This window comes from Nannospalax galili, unplaced genomic scaffold, assembly GCF_000622305.1.
Source record: "Nannospalax galili isolate Female #2095 unplaced genomic scaffold, S.galili_v1.0 scaffold741, whole genome shotgun sequence".
Classification (NCBI taxonomy): Eukaryota; Metazoa; Chordata; class Mammalia; order Rodentia; family Spalacidae; genus Nannospalax; species Nannospalax galili.
The window spans coordinates 2,532,627-2,551,553 of NW_008346093.1; the positions used below are offsets into that span (position 1 = coordinate 2,532,627).

Below are 18,927 nucleotides of genomic sequence, written 5' to 3' on the forward strand. Positions count from 1 at the left end.
TACCAATATGTTAAATATATGTGGCTTTCCACATGATATATGTGAATTCTTCTGTTTTCTATCTTCTGTTGATGTCTGTGTTCACAGTTCTTCAAAAACAGATTGCAAAACATTGATCTTCTACAACATTTATTTTTAAATTTTAGAATGTGTATTTCCATTGAACTTTTTTGTCAATTCCATAAATCTTAATCATATTTGGATCCCATCCCTATCTTCACACCCCACAGGCCTCCCACTGGTTTCCATGCCTTCTGTCATATATGTTAAAACCTGTGGAGTCAACTTAGTGTTGCAACCTATCCCTCTGTGTGAGTTCCTCCACTAGAGCCTGGTCTGCCTATCTAGGATCACTTCCTTAAAGAAAACTAAGTCTCCCTCACCTAGCAGTGATAAGCTGCCAGGAGTTCGTTGCTAAGGTCTGGTTTCTTACTCGTGACCCCAGTTCTATGCTAGGTTTTCATCTGCTTTGAGTTTACATGGGTCTTGTGCATGATGTGGCCCGGAAGCCTGGAAAACTCTTGTTTCCTCATGGTCAATCACCACCCTTGACTTATGATCTTTCTACTCCTTTCGGCCATCAGATCTCTGATCCATGTGTGCGTGTGGTTTAATGTAGGGACATGCACTCTACAGTCTCTATTTTCCATGCTTTGGCAGGTTTTGGCATCTGTTTTATTAACACTTGCATGAGGAGGCTTCACTCGTGAGAGCTGTCAGATGCAATATTATTTCTCTCTACCCCTGGTCCAGTATATTCTGTAAGCATTAGGGTTTCGTGGTTCCATTGTAAATGTGCCACTTAGGCCTGAGTATCTCCCAAACAATGGTTAAAGATCTTTACTATATTGTTACTATTACAGGCCATTTGTTTTTCTTCTTTTTGGAGATGTATGTATTTGTTTAGTTTGTAGATTTGAAATTTTCATCTTTTGACACTTAATTTTGCAAATCCTGTGTATTCTAGATGTTGACATAGTATATGATAATATGTCTCATTCTTCCTGCAGTTTATATTCTTGAGCACATTTTTTATTTCAAACAATACATTTTTTTCAGTTGTTCAGGTTGTTTCCTGAGTGATTTGGTGTATGATAAGAACATCCTTGCTTATGCCTACCTCCTGAAGTTTTCCTCTATCACCTTCAGACTATCAAGCTTTATATATTAAAGCATTTTATGCATTTCAAATTGAGTTTTGCAGAGATTGGAGGTTTGGATCTAATTTAATTCCTTTTTCCTTTACATACTCTGTTTTGATAACACCATTTATTAAAGAGGTTCCCTTTATTTCCAGTGCCTGTTTTTTTTAACCATTTGTAAAAAATATGATGGCTAGAGATGTGTTAGTTTATTTTTGTGTTTTCTGTACTTTTCCATCGATTTACATTGTTTGATATTTATAAGTACCATGCTGTCTTTGTCTCTATGGTAATGAAATTTAATTTTAACTCAGCTATTAGGATACTGCTCCCCCCCCTTGTTCTGCTTTATTTTTGTTTCTTTAATCTGTTGACTTGGATCCTTTGGTGAGTAGTGTTCCACAGTTAGTGTTTTGGGGTGCTTTCATAATTCTTTCTACAATGTCATTTGGCTTTTTATGAGTACTACATTGAGTTTTGTGACCACCCTTAGTAATATTTACAGAGGATCCATTTTGCTCAAGAATGAGGATGACTAATCATTATGTTGTTTGGTCGCATGTGCAGTTTCTTTCTTCAGGGCCTTACATTTCTTGCTGTGAAATGTTTAACTTCTTTCCTTAGGTTTAATGTGAGGCAATTTGCTATATTTCAATGTGAATATAAATGAGATACTTACTAAATTTTTCTTGGAAACTTCCTTTTGGAGTACAAAAAAGTTGGTGTTTTTATGTGCAGCGTAGGTCTGGGTGCATTGGTGTTTCAGAGTGCATTTACCATTCTGTGCAGGTGTTGATTGAGAGGAGACTTACTGCAATTGTTTTCCCTTATTGTTAAATAATTTTTTTTTTGAGACAAAATTCAACCAAAATTCTATCTCTCCATTTGCCTGGATTTTATGGACAGTGGACTCCAGGTTCTTTTCTGCATACTAGCAAAGGTGTCCAGAAACCTGACACAAAGATGAGACTTTTTTCACGAGGGCTGCACTTCAAAACTTGGATCCTCAGGCATACACACCAAGTAGTTTTCCCACCATACCATATCTCCATGATCTAAAAGCTTCAACGGGGGTCCTGCTTAGAATATCTTCTTCCCTGTTGATAATATCTGTTCTCTTCCCTTCTTCCTTCTCTATCAAAGTATTAGTCTTATGTCAAGGTCTCTGATCCATTTGAAATTGAATTTGTCCAGGAGGAGAGGTATGAATGTAGTTTTCTTCTCTATATGTAGCTGTCAAGCTATCCATCACCATCTGTTGAAGATGCTGTCTTCTCTCCAATGTGTAATTTTGGCTTCCTTTTTAGAAATAAAGTGACTTTAAAAACGTGGGCTTGAATCTGGATCCTCAATTCTGTTCCATTGATCAGTGTGTCAGCTTTCTTTACCCCAGTGCCATTCTATCTTTCTTTCTCTAGCTATGTAGTATAAGTTGAAATCAGGGATGATGATACCTCCACGTATTCTATTATTGTTCATAACTTTTCGCCTGTCCTGGGTTTTCTGTTTTCATTCACAATTTGAGGGTATTTTTTCAGCTTCTGTGAAGAATTGTGTTGGATTCTTTGATACTGATTGCTTTGACTCTGTAGATTGCTTTTGGTAGGATGACTATTTTCATAATACTGATTCTGCTGGTTAATGTCCATGGGAGTTGTCTTTGGATTCTAGCATCTTCCTCAGTTAGTTTCTTAAGTATCTTAAAGATTTAATTTTAGAATTCTGTGTTTTATTTCTTTGATTAGATTTATTGAGAAATGGATCCCGTGAAAAGAAAAAAACTTTCACAAAGCAGAGGGCAATATCATGTCCTGGAGTAAAGAGACAGGCTTTAGCATGGAAGAGTACCTACCACCTATGCTTTTGACAGTGTATTAGTGTCTGGAATACAAGGAACAAAAAATCAAACACATCAAGAAAACAACCAAATTAAAAATGAATTATAGATCTGACCAGTGTTCTCAAAAAGTGAAATAAAAGTGGCTGGGGAATATTTTTAAATTCATCCACAATCCTTAGCTGTTAGGGAAATGCTAATTAAAATTATTTGAGGGTTTATGAACCATACTCTGAATAGCTAGGATACAAAGAACTGATGACAGAGACATGGAGAATATCAGAGTGAGCCCTCCTCAGTTCTTCTGCAGTGTGAGAGCTGCTGAAGCCAGGTAGTATGTAGCAGGGGAGTCCCTGACAGGCCAAGATACCCTGACAGACCATTGTGTAGAGCTGTAAAATGATGCCTGTCTTGTAGTTGGGACGAAAAAAAAAAAGTCTGACCCTTTGTCCAGGAGGTATTGGGGATTCATCGATGCACTGAAGAGTCAGTTTTCTTCAAGTGTGTGTGCCCACCTAGGTTAACTATTCTTTCACAACCAAAAGTATGTCAGGATAAATGTGACTTGATGGTTTTAAACTGACAGAAAAATAAAGAGAGGCAGCATTGTATGCATGGACAGGGAAAGGCCCTGGATCTGGGATGCATTATGGGATGAGGAGGTGAATGTGATCAGAATACATTGCACAAAATTCTGAAAAATGCTAATAAAAATGGGGGAAAATATTTAAATATTTATCCCACGCCCTTATCATACCTCTTTCGGTGCTCACGTGTAATTCATAAGTGACAATTAAGTATTGATAAGTCAGTGCAGTATTTGTCATTGCACATAGTTGCCTTTGTTTATTAGTTTGTTTTCCCAATATAGTTTTAAAAGACTGAAAAATACCTGTGTGGTATTTCAGTTGTGAATCCATCTAAATTTGGGCCATTGGGAGACATTGAAATAGTGCTTCATTGTTCTTAATGATGTGAAGTTATTCCTTATAGTGCATTTTAAAAAACCCCTTTCTACCTCTGTTTTTATTAGTTTCTGTTTTTTATCTCTTTTTTGATTAATTTTACTTGTCATTTGTCAGTTATTTCAGTGGATTATTTGATTGGTTGTACATTTTCTTTTTTATTTTCTGTTTGCTCATTTCTGGTTTACTTGTTATTTCTTCTCATCCAGTGAATGGTTTTGCTTCTTGATGAAGCAGAAATTCGAGTTGCATTACTCAGATATTTATTGGTTATTTCTCTGATAGTTTTCTGTGTTCATTTTTACACATAAAGCTGCTTCTTCCAAGGGCCTTAGCTGGATCACAGAGTTTTTGAGAAGATGTAGTATCATGTTCATTTTATACTTGAAATTTGTAAATTCTCTCCTTGATTGTGGTAGTTGCCCAGTACATAGTCAGAAGATACATAGATTGTTTTTTCCCGCTTATTTATATATCTCCACTGTATTTTAAATCATAGTAACAATTTTATAGTTATTTTTAATTAATGCTTGCTTTGTAACATATATTGGGATCATTTGTTTAAAAAAGTTCTAGATGGAGGGGCTGTTGATTTGGCTGAGCAGTTAAATGCACCAGCTGCTGGTACATGGGATCTAATTTTGATTTCCATCCAACACCTACATAATGGCTAACAACCATCCATAATTCCATTTCCAGTTGATCTTTGTCCTCTTCTGACACATCTGCAGGCATTGCATGGGACAGTTGCCTTTACATTCATATAGGGAATACATTTATACATATAAAGAAGTGAAAATAAATAAAATATTTTAAAAATTTCTGTGTGCATCTGAGAGTAATTTTTATTTCTTATGCCCTGCATGGAACATTCTGTAGACATTAATGAAATACTTTTATCTAACCTGCAGTTCAGCTCTTGATATTTTTTTTTTTCTGAATTTTAGTTTGGAAAATCTTAGTTAGAGTTTAGCATGTTGAACTGATACATCTCTTGCTATGGTTTCATGAACTGTGTTACTTATTTTTAACTTAATTTTTGTATTTTGAAACTAGGAATCCTAAAATTTTGTGCATAAACAGTTATTCTATATGTCTCGTTCCTTTATCTCTTACTAACATATGCTGAGCCTCTTAATCTATTTTTCCTAGTTTTGTTTGTGGTCTTTTTATGATATAGGAAAATTGAGATTCCATCAGGTTTACAAATTCTGTTTGCCTGGTACACTGAATGCTATAATTGATTCCAAATTTATGACTGTCTTTCAGAATATGAGATTCCTGGATAGAAGTGATTCTTGAATTTTGCTTTTTTTTTTTGTCTTTAACATATATTTTTATTGAATTTTCATGTTCTTCATACAATACCTCTTAATCATATTTAGACACAATGCCCTCTCTGGACCCTCCAGCTTTCATGCATTTGCATTTGTCATGCAAATGACAAATTTGTTAAGAGGTATCAAGTTTGTCCCCAGATTTCTCTCAGTCAGAGTTTAACCCACATAAGTTGTTTGTTTTCAATTTGTGAGTTGCGACACAGGTATATAAGAAGTCATTTAGTTATTTAGGAATTTTTTGAGAGGGTATCTGATGTATCACTTTGATATTGAAGGTATTCTGTGTGGTTGGATTACTAAGAGCTATTTTCTTCCCCTCTAATTAGTATTAATATTGAGATTTACTGATTTTCTGTATTGTGCATGATTTTATTCCTTTTGGGATCTTATACCTTCATCACTTGCCGTTATCTATTGTATTCTTTCTTCTGTTCTCTTGAATGAAAGTGTCTTCGTGCTCTGTATATGTTCTCTTACACAAATTCTGAAGTGCCACCTTGGTTTTCTTCTTCATTTGGGCACGTCTTCAAAACTTTTCAACCTTCATTAATTTTAAGGCATAAAATATTTCTCAGTATCAAATTTAGTACATAGTGTCACTTTCAGTGCTTTAAATATATTATTTCAGATCTGTCTTTTGTGTTTCTTAGCAAGAGATACACTATTAATCCATTATTTCTACGTTTGTAATGAGTTGGGATTTTTCCCATACAAGTTTCAGCATTGATTTTTGCTTTCTATTTTTAACATTTTTGATATGGTTTTAAATGGAGAGTTCTGTCCATATCTATTTGAGCTTCCTAACTACCTCTTCTTATTGTATTTCAATTTTATGTTCTTGTTTTTCTGAAAGTTTCTGCTATAATTTTGTTGAATAATTTCTCTGACTCTCTTTTTACCTGAGTGCCAATGTTGTTGTTTATTGTCACTTAAATATTTCTCAGGGTTTTGGGAAATTTTATTCATGATTATTACCTTTTCACTATATATCTCTGGGTGTGTTATTGTCTCAGCCTTATTCTCCATGATTCAGTTATTCTTTCTACTTTGATTTATGCAGCAATTTCAACTCCTAGAAGACATCAGAAAATTCATACAGAAGAGAAACCCTACAAATGTCAAGAATGTGAAAAGTCCTTTAGTCAAGTATCAAATCTTAGAGCACATCAAAGAATTCATACTGGAGGAACAAAACCCCACAGATGTGAAGAATGCGAAAAGTCATTTTCTACAAAGTCAAAACTTAGGAGTCATTGCAGAATCCATACTGGAGAAAAACCATACAAATGTGAAGAATGTGGAAAGTCCTTTAGTCGAGTATCAAATCTTAGAGCACATCAAAGAATTCATACTGGAGGAACAAAACCCTACAGATGTGAAGAATGCGGAAAGTCATTTTTTACAAACTCAAAACTTAGGAGTCATTGCAGAATCCATACTGGAGAAAAACCCTACAAATGTGAAGAATGTGGAAAGTCCTTTAGTCGAGTATCAAATCTTAGAGTACATCAAAGAATTCATACTGGAGGATCAAAACCCCACAGATGTGAAGAATGCGGAAAGTCATTTTCTACAAACTCAACACTTAGGAGTCATTTCAGAATCCATACTGGAGAAAAACCCTACAAATGTGAAGAATGTGGAAAGTCCTTTATGTGGCTATCATTTCTTAGAGCTCATCAAAGAATTCATAATGGAGAGAAGCCCTGCAAATATGGAGAATATGACAGGTCCTTTACTGAGAAGTCAACACTTAGGAAACATTACAGAATGCATACTGGAGAAAAACCGTACAAATGTGAAGAATGTGGAAAGTCCTTTAGTCAAATATCACATCTTAGAAAACACCAAAGAATTCATACTGGTGAGAAACCCTTCAAATGTGAAGAGTGTGACAAGTCCTTTATATGTACATCATATCTTAGAGCACATGAAAGAATTCATATGGGAGAGAAGCCCTACAAATGTGAAAAATGTGACAAATCCTTTACAGTAAACTCAAAACTTAGGAGACATCAAAGAATCCATACTGGAGAAAAACCCCACAGATGTGAAGAATGTGACAAATTGTTTACTACAAGCTCAAACCTTAGGAAACATCAAAGAATTCATACTGAAGAAAAACCCTACAAATGTGAAGAATGTGACAAATCATTTACAAAAAGCTCAAAACTTAGGACACATCAAAGAATTCATTCAAGGCTGAAACCCTTCAAATGTGAAGAATGTGAAAAGTCCTTTAGTCGCATATCAAATCTTCAAAGACACCAAAGAATTCATACTGGCGAGAAACCCTACAAATGTACAGAATGTGAGAAGTCCTTTCGTCATCTATCATATCTGACAGTACATCAAAGAATCCATACTGGAGAAAAACCCTACAAATGTGAAGAATGTGACAAATCGTTTACTGTAAGCTCACAACTTAGGAGCCATCAAAGAATTCATTCAAGGGTAAAACCCTTCAAATGTGAAGAATGTGAAAAGTCCTTTAGCTGGATATCACAAATTCGGAGACACCAAAGAGTTCATACTGGCGAGAAACCCTACAAATGTACAGAATGTGAGAAGTCCTTTCGTCAACTATCACATCTTAGAGGACATCAAAGAATCCGTACTGGATAAAAACCCTACAAATGTGGAAAATGTCACAAGTCCTTTACACATATATCGTATTTTAGAACATCGGAAAGAATTCATACTGGAGAGAAGCCCCAGAAATGTGAGAATATGAAAAGTTCTTTAATCAAATATGTAATCCTAGAGTCCATGAAAGAAACTACGTCAGAGAAAACCCCTAAGAATATGAAGACTGCATCAAGCCCCTTAATCATATTTCACCTCTAAGAGAACAATAGAGAATTAATAGTGAATAAAAACACTACAAATGTAAGTAATTTGGCCAGTTCCTTTATATGTCAAATATTAGAACTCACAGAGAAGTCATACTGGAGAGCAGGCTACGGAAGTACAGAATGCAGCAAAACCTTCACCCTGTGCTAAATACTTAAAAATCATTACAGAATTCATTATAGAGAGACTCTTTTAAAGGTAGTTATAATGAAGAAAACTTTGATAAGTAAATCCTAGAAAACAGAATTTATATGACGCCAAAGCTTCGAACTAAATTTGGTGAAGCAAAATCTTCAACAAAAGCTATTCTTCAACATGAGACAACTCATATGTGGGAGAAACTAGATATATAAAGACTGTGAAAAAGACTTGAACTTCAAATCATCTTGAATGTCACGGAATCCATAGTGTAATGAAACTCTACAGCTCAAAAGAATATGAGGAATCATTTACATAGAACTCTAATCTTAGAACACAGAAGAAAATTCATAGTTCAGAGAAACCTCTCAAAATTCTTAAATCTACCAGTTATTCACTGTCAGAGATTTCACTCTGGGGGCTGGAGAGATGGCTAGCAATTAAGAGCACTGACTGCTCTTGCAGAGACCTGGGTTTGATTCCCAGTGCCCACATGGCTGCTATGAACTGTCCTTAACTCCAGGTTCAGGGGAATCCGAAGCCCACTTCTGACCTCTGCAACTTAAAAAAAATTTCACTTTGTGAAATATAAGTATCAAGACTGTGAAACAAATTTAGTAACAGGAATCAAATGTGGATATGTGATCACTTTCATGAACACACAGAATTTAGAAATTCCTACAATATATTAAGGAAAGTATCTTAATTAAAATGGTAACATTATATATCCTAAGACCAATTTTTTTCATAACAAAAGGGACCACAGCACGATCTAATTAAGACCGTATGGCAAGGCAAGAGTATTATGGGAAACAAAATGAATGTAATAACATCAATTGCTAGTATATTTTAATAGAATTAGATGTGATGTTTTTGTAGATTTAACTGTGTTCTTTTTTTTATACTTGTATTCCCAGTATTGGAATTTATTAAAGGGAAAACTTTGTAGGTTTATTTGATCCTCAACCAAATTTTCTTCTTTCCTCATGATTATATGATAATTTATAGTAATCGTTGACTCATACCTGAATGAATATATTGCAAATTAGAAATAATTCATTCATGTAATTGCTCCATGAATAATTGCTATATTATATCCTGCCCCAATATCTAAATGGAGATTATTTTCTTTTTAGTAATGAGATTGCATTCTGCAGTGCCTTAGGTGTTCTGGACATCTTTCTATTATTAAAAGAAAAAGTCAGTCTTGAGTATTGGAGGTGCATCAGTACCCATGTTTCAGTGTGGAAAACAAATAGTCTAGCACATTCATTTGGTGATGAATTATACAATAGGAAAAATTGTTAGATGTTTTTAGTATTACTTGATGTAGGAAAAGTATAGAGCAAAGAAATTTGGGATTTTAACCCTGTTCTAGTCTATTGACATTTTAGACTACCTCTTTGTAAGTATCAGATAATGAACTCTAGCATTAATATGTTGAGCATAATGTTCCTTTTCTTTTTATTTGTGTTGTAACTGACCCACATATATGATATTTCAAAATATCATATGTAATATTTCAAAATCTTTTAAGCTAGGTTGCGTGTGGTGGTGCACACCTTGAATCACAGCACTTGGAAGGCAGAGTCAGGTGGATATCTGTGATTTCAAGGCCAGCCTGATCTACATAGAAAGTTTGAGGACAACTGGGGCCTCAGGGAGACCCTGTCTCAAAAAGACCAAAAAAAAAAAAAAAATCTTTTAGGTTGTATATATTTATTTTAGTTAAATAAATAAAACTCATATATATTCAATGCTTTAACCTAAATATTCTACTAAAAATGTTATTTCTACGAATGTGAATCATTTCATTTTACAAGAGACAAGGGTGATTTCAAGTCAATAGAACAAAGTACAGAAGAGTGGTTCATTAAGGTTTCTTTTTATTAGTTAAATTAAAATTCAAGTAACATACAGTTAAATTAGAGAGAGGGAGGTGAATGTAACAAAATTGTACAAAAATTTAATTAAGCCCATAATTTGTGGGTGTTGAATTTATGTTTTATTTTAAAACATACACCATACTCTTTGCGTCAGCTTTTTTTATTGGTCACTTAATCATATGGACTGAAATGCTCTTTTCTATTGAAAGAATGGCCAACAATATTAGGCTCCAATACAGTTTTGCAGTAAGAAACAATACTGCAATAATGCATGTATTTTGATACCTTTACAAAACAAAGAACCAAAACACAGTTTTACAGGAGGTGGCGTGCTAGTGTGCTTTCCCCATTTCTAATGAAAAAATACCATGATAAACGAACAAAAGGAAGGTAAGAGGGAGAATCTGATTAAAATACATTGTAGGAAATTTTCAAATGATTAATAAAAATATTAAACAAAAGAAAAGCAAGCGAAGCCTCATAAATAACATGTAAAAACATTGTGGACTGGACAGATCGGTCGGCAGTAAAGAGTACTGATTACTCTTGAAGAGGCAGGAGGTTCTCTTAGTTCAAACCAGCCTGGTTGACATAGTAAGTGCCAGGTCAGCTGGGGCTACAGGGAGACCCTGTCTCCAAAAGACCTGAAAAAATTGTAAAACCAAACATCAATGGAAACTGCTATGGTGATAATGACATTATTTGAACTTTGGCAGGGACCCCATCACCAAAATAATTTAAATATTGTAATTTCTAACAAAGAATGCTGTGGTCAAAAATGTCCCCTATGATCTCAAATATTTGAATACTGTGCTCCTAGTTAGTGGTGCTTTTTTGGGAGGTTTAGCAGATGCCACCATGTTGGAGGAAGTGTTTCAGTGGTTGTGGGTTTTGAGAGTTTATAGTCTTACCCCATTTCCACTTTACTCTCTGCTTCATGTTTCCAATTGAAGATAACATGTCCAGTCTTTGGCTCCTGCCTCCATGCCTGCCATTTACTGCAGTGATTCTCTGCCAGTGTACTAGCTACTTTTCTTTTCCCTTGAATAAAGCATAATCACCAAGGCAGCTTATAGAAGGTGTATGGTTCCAGAGATAAAAAGAATGCATCACGACCAAGTAGACCTGTAAGGAGGCAGCCACAGCTGAAACCCAAGCACTCACATCTTCAAGCAGGCACAGGAAGCAAAGGGAAATAAATTGGAAATGGGACAAGTGTATGAATTCTCAAAGTTCACCCCAGTGACTTGTTTCCTTTAGTGTGGATACACATTTTAACCTCTGTAGACAGTGCTACCAACTATGGCCAAATCATCAAATACTTGGAATCTCTGAGGGACATTTTCATTCAAATATCCCATCATGGTGGACTCTTACCTCTCTTCAACCATGTGGCCAAATAACTTCTTTTCATAACATGCCTTGGTCATGATGCTTTATCACAACGGAAAAGTAACTAATACTGAAGTTGATGCCAGAAGTGGGGCATTGTTGTGAAGAAAGGGTGTTGTTCTTGAAAGGATGAAGATTTTGGAACTTTAGGCAACAAAAGTTGTTGAATTCTGTAATGGAGCTTGATGGGCTATTCTAATCAGAACCTGGTTCAAAATGTTTGAGAGTGACAAGGAAACAAAGACATATATAGCAACCGTTCTAGAGCCCATTTTTATACTTCACCAAATAATCTGGTTACCATCTGCCAGAGTCCTTAGAACTCCTGTGAAACTAAATTAAAATGCAATCAACTAAATTTTTGGTAAAAAACATTTCAAGATACCCTAATATTGAATCTGTGGTGTGATTATCAGTGGTGACTCATACAGATCTCTGATGAAAAAGAGCCAGCAGCTCAAGAAGACATGCAAAATGTACCGTTTGGGGTAGAAAAGAGTATGTTATATTATTGAAGTCAAGTCTTGTGCAGCAAAAGAAGCTTTAATTTTTAGTGAGATTAAGGCATTGATGAAAGGTCTTCTAGTTTGGGGTAGAAAAGAGTATGTTATATTATTGAAGTCAAGTCTTGTGCAGCAAAAGAAGCTTTAATTTTTAGTGAGATTAAGGCATTAATGAAAGGTCTTCTACTCTACTCAGCAACAATGGAGAGGATGAGTTCAGGATTACACTCCATCCAGGTAAGCTTGAGAAAGCAGAAAGTCTAGTGCATTTTCTGCTTCTAGAAAACTACAAAGTACAGAAACTGCTGGAAATTTGGTTCAGTAAGGTGAATATGCATCTGAAGCTGACAGCCGAACTTGACAGTGATGTTCTGGTGATACTGGGTTTGGAGGCATGAAGGGTGGAACTTTGAGGGAGTACTGGAGTCCTCTCCCATGGATTCAGACAGCAGCTAAGACCATACAGTGTTCACCACTGTTGGAGTCACTAAGAGAAGGCCATGAAAGAAAGGCAAGGAGGGCAGAAAGGAGCATTGCATGAATCTGTGAATGTGAGGCCTTGGTTGCATTGGAGACGCCAATCTTTTTGAATGTATGTTATCTGTGAGACACCTGTCAAGGTGAACTTTGTACAAGAAATTGAACCAGGGCAAAACAAAGATGTATCCTGTAGGCAGCAAAGCTAGAAAAACAGCCACCTGAGCACTTAGTCCTAAAGCCCTAGTACTGGACACGGAACCACAGGGTTTACTCTTTGTCCTGGTGGTTATATGAATTGGTTTGCTTGCATATTTTCTCATTATGTCCCTATTCCATTTTTGAATGGAATGTACATTTGGTTCCATTGTATTTTGGAAATATGCAATCTGCTTTATTATTTTGCAGATGGTAAAACAAGAGATTACATTGAGTCTCAGAATAAAGTTTGGATGTTCAACTTTTGAACAGAGGTCAGCTTCCTTGCCCCAGGTCCATTCTGATTGGCCATTCTGTCCTTGAATATGCCTGGCTGCTGCTGCTGCAGCTGCACGTTCCCTGCACAACATGCTACCTACCGCTCCTGGCTTCCATTCCAAGGTGGCTCTCAGCAGCCCCTCAGTAGTTCTTCCCACGAGGCAGGCCCTGCCTTCGGAGGAATCAGCCACCTGGGGGACACATCAATAAACCATTTTCTTTATATTTTGTATTTTGAAAACTTCAATAAAATTGCAACATTGGATAAATTTTGCCTGTACTATAAGTAAACAGAAATTCTTCCCCAATGCAATAAATTTGTTTGATGAAATATTGTCTTTGAACTACAAATTGTTTAAGATGAGATTATTCTGATATACCATGTGTACCTCAGTACATTTTAAGAATTAAACTTGTATGTCATTCACATACATTACAAATAATATGTCAATTGTTCTGTGTGAAAATAATAGATTTTTTTTTTTTCTTTTTTGAGACAGGGTCTCCTTGTAGCCCCAGCTACAGGCTGGCCTCAAACTCACAAAGATCTGCCTACCTCTGCCTCCCATGTGCTGGGATTAAAGGTGTGCGCCACCACGCCTGGCAAAAATAATAGATTTTTAATGTAAATAAAAATTAAATTTGCTGCTAAGAATTATATTTAATGAAACTTTCCATATTGAAAGAGTAGATTAAAAGTCATGTCTTAGTCTGTAAATATGCATAATTAAGCTTTAAAATTTTAATTAATTTCTACCAAACAAAACCCCAGAGCAAATTCAATGTGAAGATGAAGGCAGACATTTGAAAACAAAGGTTGGTGAAATATTTCCTTCAGAGACCAGAAACTGAGAGAGATACTCAAGACAATATGTGGAAATTTCTAGTTTCCAGAATTCTGGACTGATCGCATTCTCTTAATCAGTGTCTTTTAATAACTTCAGGAAATTCTTGTAGCAACAAGAAAATAGGACATATTCTCTCTGATGAAAAACTCCTGTAATATGTTGGTGCTTGATTATATCCCATGATATAGTGTGGTCAGTTTCAGTAATTGTGAAGAATACACTTGAAAATATTTGGAATTTTACATGTAGTGTCATAGATAGAGTCATGCTTCTATTGAATGAAGATAAATACTGAGGTGAGTCATGTATCCCGTACTGACTGCAAATATATACTTAATCTTTCCATGTAGGGGTTATGTGCTGTCACCGATGTAATGAATCTGTTTCTCTCAAAGCTAGGAGTAAATAATGTATGTGTCATGAAGATATTTCATGCTTTGCAACTTAGCTGTAAGGCATATACTTCTGATAATCAAGGGGAATTGAGAACTGGCATGGCTTTCTGCCACAAGAACTGATAAGTTGCTGAGCGTTAAGAAGAAATCAAGAGAAATAGCCCTGTGAGCCACAGCTGCAGTGAAGATTAGTTCTATATGGAAAACATTTCAATTAAAATGGGCATGGAGGTCACATATGTGCAAAGACAGCCACCAAAGGACAGAGAAAGGAACTTTAAGAAAGTAAAGAATCCCAAAGTGTTCTGGTAGCCCAGTGTGTTAAGGAAAGCATGGTTAGAATAGAAATACAGAGGCTGGAAAGATAGCTTATTGATGAAGCGCACTAAGTGCTCTTATAGACTCCTGCGTTTGGCTCCCAGCACCCACATGGGTTTGAATCCCAGCACCCACTTGGTGGCTAACAACCATCTGTAACTACAGTTCCAGGGTATCCGATGCCCTCTTCTGGTCTCTGTGGGCACTGCACTACATGGGTGCACTTACTGTTATGGAGGTTGAGATCACTGGGAAAAGACCACTCAGAATCAAAAAGTTCTGAATCAGCTAAATTATTTAACCTTGCCAGCCGACTACAGCCCCTAACCCGGGGTAGAAACTACACTGCTAACTGGGAGGGGATATTTTCATCTCTCTCTTTTTTTTTTTAATTTATTTTTGCTTTATTTTTTTTTTAAGTGTATGTGTGTATTGCCTGAATGTATGTAAGTGCACCCATGTTGTGCAATGCCCATGGAGGACAGAAGAGGTTGTCAGATCCCCTGGAACTGGAGTCACAGACAGTTGTTACCTGCCATGTGGGTGGTGGGATTCGAACCCGGGTCTTCTGCAAGAACAACCAGTGTTCTTGACTGCTAAGCCATCTCTCCAGCCCCCTATGGATGGTTTTAAAGGTAAAAAACATGATTACTTCATTTCTGTGGAATTTCCCAATGTGTGGGTTAATATATTACTTCCCTCTGCACACATTGATAGGTAAGTTTCACAAAAAGTAGAAGCACTCAAACATTTCACAACAGTTAGACAATTGAGAGGTGACTTTTGTGATCAGAGCTTCCTGGTATTATCTACCAGTCTCTGCTGACAGGACAAACGAAGTGGGGTCACATCTGTCATTATGGTAGAGTCTGGTTTCTCAGATAAACGGTATTTCTTAAGTTCCTGCTTAAGCAAGCAAGCAAATAGTACAGAAGCACAAGATTAGCAGTTACAGCTTGTCTGGGTGGCAACATTTATCGGCGCATTCTGTCTGTGATGCTAGGGTACCTGCTGGTGCCACCACGAAACAATGTGTTGGCACATAGGGCCTGGTGAATATTGACATCATGCTTCATCACGGAATCGAAGGTAGTTTTGTGGATACTCCAGGATTCTATGCCAGGAATGAAGGGTGGCAGGGCCCCTCAGGGCAGCAGAAGTGCTCATTGTCAATGGTGATGACTAGGCTATCAGGGAGCTCATTAACCTCTAGGGAGGAGATTCTACCTGAATAACTATTTACTGCCGATAGCTCTTGGGAGAGCAGGTTTTAGATAGTAGACAGAAAGATAGATGGATTGTAGATCGGTACTTTTATTTTTATTTTCTGTGTATGAATGATGTATTGCCTGCGTGTATGTAAGTGCACCGATGTGCAATGCCTTAGAAAGAAGAGGATGTTGGATTCCCCTGGAAATGGAATCATAGGTGGTTCTTAGCAGCCATGTGGGTGGTGGGAATTGAACCCATGTCATCTGCAAGAGCAGCCAGTGCTCTTAACCACTGAGCCGAATCTCCAGCCTGAGAGCAGGTTTTCCTTAAGGGTATGATCCTGGGTAATTTGACCAAGCTTCAGAGGATGGACTAACAATGAAAGACATTTTGGAACTCAAATCAATATTGAACCTACCATATGATCCAGTTATACCACTCCTTGCTATATGCCCAAAGGACTCATGATACTGTAGAGATACCTGTACATCCATGTTTGTTGCTCCTGTCTTCACAATAGCTAAGAAATGGAAACAACCTAAGTGTCCCTCAGCTGACAAGTGGATAATGAAAATGTGGTGCTTCTACACAATGGCGTTCTACTCAGCAATAAGAAAAGATAAAATTTCCAGGTAAATGGATGGAACTGGAGTGTGGTAAACTAAGTGAAGTAACACAAATGTAGAAAAACAAGAGTCATGTGTTGTCCTTTATTTGCGGAATGTAGCATCAACCCATTATGCGTGAGTATATAAATTCTGATGCAACACCAAGAGTCTGGAAAAGGGAAAGGATACATGATTTTAAAGGAAAATAATGAACCTGAAAGAGGGATGGAAGGGAACAGATGTTACCAGGGTGGAGGTAGTATTTGGCAGGGAGGAGAGGATGGAGGCACATGCAAAGGGTCATGGTGTGGGGGAGGGAGGCAAGTCAGGTGAGGGAGGATTGTTGGAGGCAGGTGGTACTAAAGGGAGTGTGGGGATAATGAGCATGCTGTGACTAGGGAGGGAGAATGGATGGGAGAAAAAAGTACGTGAATATTGGGGTTCTATGAAAAGTGATGCCCTTGAAACCCCATGAAAAGTGCACATATGGTGTCTGAACGTTAATGCATACAAATACCTGGGAGTTGCTTGGCAAGAAACACAGTGCCAGACAGGAAAGGTCTCCCTTTGAGTGATTGTGCAGGTGGTACAGGAGACTCCCAAAATAGCACAGGCTATTGCCAAACCTCTTGGTTATCCCCCAGCACTAGTAGATGAGACCCTGCTGTTGAAGACAGGACATACTTAGGATACAGGACTTGAAACAATGGAGCTGCATCTGACCTGGAAGCCTTCTAACTGAAGCTTGGCTATATAATGCTAGCTGATGATATGCAGACTTCCAAGGGAGAAAAATAATCAGTGGTCCAACCCAGGCCTAAAGCCCAATAAACCATAATAACCAGCATGGCAAACTACGTCTATTTGTACAGTAATGGCACTGTTATTTGGGGGGCAATCAAAAGTATCTAATTGTACTTAAAGCCCCCTCAATGGGAGGGAATTCCTGGGTGACACTGTAAACTCGGCCAAATACACATGGCAGGAGAGGACATGGTTCCTAGAGAAAACCCTCTCTCATATTGCTAGAAAAACAAAATTTACTATATGCTAAATATTGATCCTTATATTTACAGAGAAGCATATAGTACATCAAAGCAGCACCTTTTTGAAACAGATGGTGGCTATTGCAGAATTGCAACCTCTGGTCAGACACAGGGAACATATGTCTGAGAGATGCCCAGTACTAGGTAACACATTTACAGTTGAACGTCTACAACTAAGTTTCATGGAACACAATGGAACAAGGGGTAGAGAGAAAACTAATGCATCCCTCAATGCCCAGCAGTAAAGCTCCCTTATACAATAGAGTGTGATGCACACAGAAGGCCACAGCTAGCCAAATTTTAAAGAATGAGACTATAGAGTGTAGGGTGGGACTTCCGTATGAAACCTCATCTATCCACAGCTCAGAGGCCATTGTGGAAGAGGGGGGAGGAAAGATTGTAAGAGCCAGGGCTGCTTCATGACCACAGGGAAGCAGAGGCTTCCATATCACTGGAAGCTTGCACATGTGAACTTGTGGCAATGGTCGCATCGAGCACAGCACCTCTGTCAAGTTAAACAAGAAACAAAATGGGAGGAAAGAAATAGGTGGCTGTTGGCACTAGACAGAACTATTGGAGACTGATTGCTGATGGGTAAGGGCTAGTATGACATACATACGATCACTAGACAGGCTGACTAGACGCCAGTGGACAAATTTACACTGACGTACATTTGGGTACAAATGCCTGAATGAACAGGAGTTAACATGTTTGGCACAATACATGAGGTCCAGTGGGGGGATGGGAAAGGCAGGGCTCCGGGAGGTGGTCTGGATTTGATCATGAACTGTTGTGTGAAATTACACAACTCAATAAAAAAATATTAAAAAAATAAACAATATTTAAAGTATAAAAAGGGAAAGCCCTAACAAATAGTACAATACAGGAAACCATGAGTATGTAAGTAAGTAGGGGTGTAGATAGGGAATGGCTTCTGAATATGAGCAACCTACTTTGTCTGAAATCCTAAACGTTCAATTAAAAATAGTAACAAATATTCTTTTCTACACTCCTTGAAATTCAGATGCACCAATTCTGCACAAATGTGTAATCCTCCTTGATGTTTCCTGATGTTAGACATGCGCTTACATAGGCAGATCTCTCCACACCCGTTATGTACTGTTGTGGGTCTATGATGTTCTGATCCATTTTTATCACAGCTTGTCTACTGAAATTGCACTTTTTCGGACTTGGATTTATCTCTGAACAAGGTTCAAATATATGAAATCGCTTACCTCGCATATCCATTAGCTAGTGTCTTGACAAGTCTCTTTCTTTTAGAGAGTCTACCCTCATGCTTAAATAAGATCTCACATCTAGATAAAAGCAATCTACAGATGCTGAGGAGGGAGATTCAGTTTTCTCCAGAGACAAATGTCTGGAGAGGACTACCCAAATTGATAGTCTTAAACACAGGCACACATATGAACCACTAAATGGACTCTGCAATATCTGTACCTATGTATGTATGTATGTATATACATAGGTAC

The 18,927-nt window shown here is 37.2% G+C and overlaps 1 protein-coding gene across 1 annotated transcript in view; it reads left to right on the forward strand.

Annotated features, from left to right (window-relative positions):
* The window catches only part of LOC103741697 (zinc finger protein 665), an 18,245-nt gene extending 8,398 nt beyond the window's left edge, over positions 1 to 9,847 (forward strand). The window contains exon 6 of the mRNA XM_008842616.3: positions 6,345 to 9,847. Coding sequence (XP_008840838.2) covers positions 6,345 to 7,909 — 1,565 coding nt within the window. The 3' untranslated portion in view covers positions 7,910 to 9,847. The remainder of the gene's footprint in view (positions 1 to 6,344) is intronic.
* Positions 9,848 to 18,927: the final 9,080 nt, after the last annotated feature.